Source organism: Rutidosis leptorrhynchoides, chromosome 5 (genome assembly GCF_046630445.1).
Source record: "Rutidosis leptorrhynchoides isolate AG116_Rl617_1_P2 chromosome 5, CSIRO_AGI_Rlap_v1, whole genome shotgun sequence".
Classification (NCBI taxonomy): Eukaryota; Viridiplantae; Streptophyta; class Magnoliopsida; order Asterales; family Asteraceae; genus Rutidosis; species Rutidosis leptorrhynchoides.
In genome coordinates this window covers 296,336,932-296,339,967 of record NC_092337.1, presented here as the reverse complement: position 1 = coordinate 296,339,967, position 3,036 = coordinate 296,336,932, and the positions used below count along the sequence as shown (strand labels likewise).

Here is a 3,036-nt window from a genome sequence, read left to right as displayed (position 1 = left end):
TAACGGCGTATTGTTTCGCTCTACATACACCATTAAAGGTTCACCTTCAGTAACAGGAATGCGAATCACTTTCTGATGACAAACAATGTCGGCTTTATTCTTGGCTAACCAGTCCATTCCAACCACAAGGTCGAAACTTCCTAGCTTAATCGGTATAACATCTATCTTAAATGACATTCCAACCAAAGTCAAAATACAATCACGGTAAACCTTATCAGCACTCATTAGATTACCATTTCCTAGCTCTATAGAATATAAGTTCTCTAAGAATGAAACAACATTATTAAGATTATGACAAAAATCTCTAGACACAAAGCTTCTATCAGCTCTGGAATCTAAAAGTACATAAACGTGTTGATTATCGTGAAGAAACGTACCCATGACTAGCTTAGCATCATCACGAGCTTCACTGGAGTTAATGTTGAAAGCTCTTCCTCTTGCAGGTTCATTAGCCTTACTAGCAGTTGGGCAATCCTTCTGGAAATGACCTTCTTTTCCGCACCCATAACACACGTTCGTGCCAGTTTTACACTCGGCAGCCAAATGTCCATTCCTCTTACACTTATCACACTTTTTCAAACAATCCCCCGGATGATGCCTATTACACTTAGCACATAATGGGAACTTTCCCTTATAACCAGAATTAGCACTTGAGGTTGCAGCATTATTCTTAGCAGTATCTTGTTTCTTAAAGGGCTACTAATTGTAATTCTTCCCTGAGTTATTGTTATTGTTCCATTTCCTCTTATGATCATGAGTTTTAGTCTCATTTGAGGCAGGAGTCTTTCCTCGCTGTTCAACTTGATCAATTAACTCACTAGCCATCTCGACAGCTTCTTGTATAGTTCTTGGCTTCGAAGTAGTCACACCACTTTGAATTTTCTCGGTCAAACCGTTTGCATAAAGAGTGATTTTGAGACGTTCGGGAGTAACCATATGTGGACACATAAGGGCAAGTTCAAAGAATCTCTTATTGTAACTAGTCAAATCATTACCCACTAGCTTCAGGTTCTGGAGTTCTCGCTCCATCATAACAGTTTCAGTGTAGGGACAATACTCTGCGATCATTCGTCGTTTCAAATCCTCCCATGGAGTCTCAAAAGCCTGATCCATACCTACTAAGTTTGCATGGGTATTCCACCACGTCAAGGCGCCATCTGATAACTTAGAGGTTGCAAACTTCATTCTATCCTCATCTCTACAACCACTGATACAGAAAACTGACTCTAGCTTCTCAAACCAACGAGTCAAACCAACTGGACCTTCGGTACCATTAAAGGAGCTTGGTTCACAACTCGAGAAGGTCTTGTACGTATACCCTGCTTATCCATTGTTCTGAGTATTGGTCGTATTCTAGTTTCGCTGATTCGTAGTGTTCACATTGTTGTTGTTGGTTCCATTACGGAGTTCTGCCACGGCCTCGGTCAGTCCTTCGGTAATCCACCGATGAACATCAGCTTGGGAAACTTGCTTGGGCGGCATTATCTTTCTGGTCAAGATAATACATTCGGTTAGTTCCAATGAAATCGATATATAAAATATACTAGCAACGGAATGATGAATAGTAACTAATATTTAATCATAGCGATTTTAGTAACACTAGTGGTATGTAGTAGTGATACATAGTGTTTAGTAGTAGCAGTAGTATGAACAATGTACACTAGTAACCTTATCACTAATTAGCAATAGTAGTAGCAACACTAAACATAGATTTCCATTAGTAAACCAACACTTAAAGAATTAAACTTTTTGTTCCGAAATTCATGCATATCCAATAAAAGTAATATAATTCTCATGTCATAAGTAAAACCTCAACTAATAATGTATGTGCGAGCATCATAAAATAAACAATAATAATCAAATAATGTTCAATAGCGTGGAACAAGTCTAGTCGAGCGGTCTCTATATGCGTTTCTGGAGTTCCTTCAACAAATACTCGACCATTCTCTCCAAATTTTTGAATTGAAACGTGAGGTCATTAGGGTTGTTGTCATTAGTAGCAGCAGTAGAGGTACTAGGTTTAGAAGTAGATGTAGAAGCGTCATAGGGATGGTAACGTTGACACATCTTAAGTGACTGGGTATCGTAACGAATACTCTTACAAAAGGGGTTGTTGCCTCGAGTAGGTCCTTTCGGTATCCTACGGTGGCCTCTCGGTCCGTAGGGGTTAACATGGTCGGGTTTAACAAAAGGTGGCAGGGGTGAATCGGGTATATCAGGTTCAGATTCGGATTCGGGCTTCGATTCTTCCTCGGAATCCTCTGCCGGTTCTTTTCCTTCAGGCTCATTCTCATGCTTGGTTTCCATCTCGGATTCCGATTTGGTATCGTCCACAAATTCTAGTATCATATTTCCCTGCGCTTGCACGGTTTCCTCGGATTCCGTGTCGGAGTCGGTAAGAATGATAGGATCGGAAGAAGTCATCTAGCACTCAAAGAAAGCACAAAGTTAGTCAATTAGTAATCATGCCATAATAGATATCAAGTAACACAGCAATTTATTTAACTAGGATTGATGTAACTTAACAAGTCTATGGTTACAGTCTAGACGCACTAGTTGTCCTAACGTTAGACTCTCTAATGCAGCCTAGTCCTAGGTAACCGATCTGCTCTAATACCAAATGTAATACCCCGTCAGAATCCACTAACAGAATATTAACTCCTGATCCTACAGTTTAGCGGTCACGCCCTCTATATGAGACGTTTCTGAAAAGTATTCGCATCAAACCTTAAAACAAAGTCATTTATTAAAGAAAATGAAACTGGAAACATTTGACATCAATGACCATCGTATATGAACCCAAAACATCACAGAAAACTATTTAAATGCGAATATTTGTTCTTGAAATAAAAATAGAAATCATGCTGGACGCCATCCAGTTCTAGCAGCAAACAGCACATAACTTCAAATAAAGCGGAAGCACTAACTCTATGTACCTGAGATGAAACATGCAAAACGTTAACGAAAAACGCTGAATGAATCCACAGGTTTAGTAAATCATTTCGTAAGTAAGGCCACAAGATTTTCTTAGAAAAC

At 39.3% G+C, this 3,036-nt stretch overlaps 1 protein-coding gene across 1 annotated transcript; it reads right to left on the bottom strand.

Moving 5' to 3' along the window:
- Positions 1–699: 699 nt before the first annotated feature.
- LOC139849437 (uncharacterized) lies at positions 700–1,331 on the bottom strand. Its single transcript, XM_071839094.1, has 2 exons — positions 1,319–1,331; positions 700–1,262 (listed from the first exon to the last, which is right to left on the bottom strand). The coding sequence occupies exons 1-2, from the start codon at positions 1,329–1,331 to the stop codon at positions 700–702; spliced, it is 576 nt and encodes a 191-aa protein (XP_071695195.1).
- Between the last annotated feature and the right edge of the window lie 1,705 nt (positions 1,332–3,036).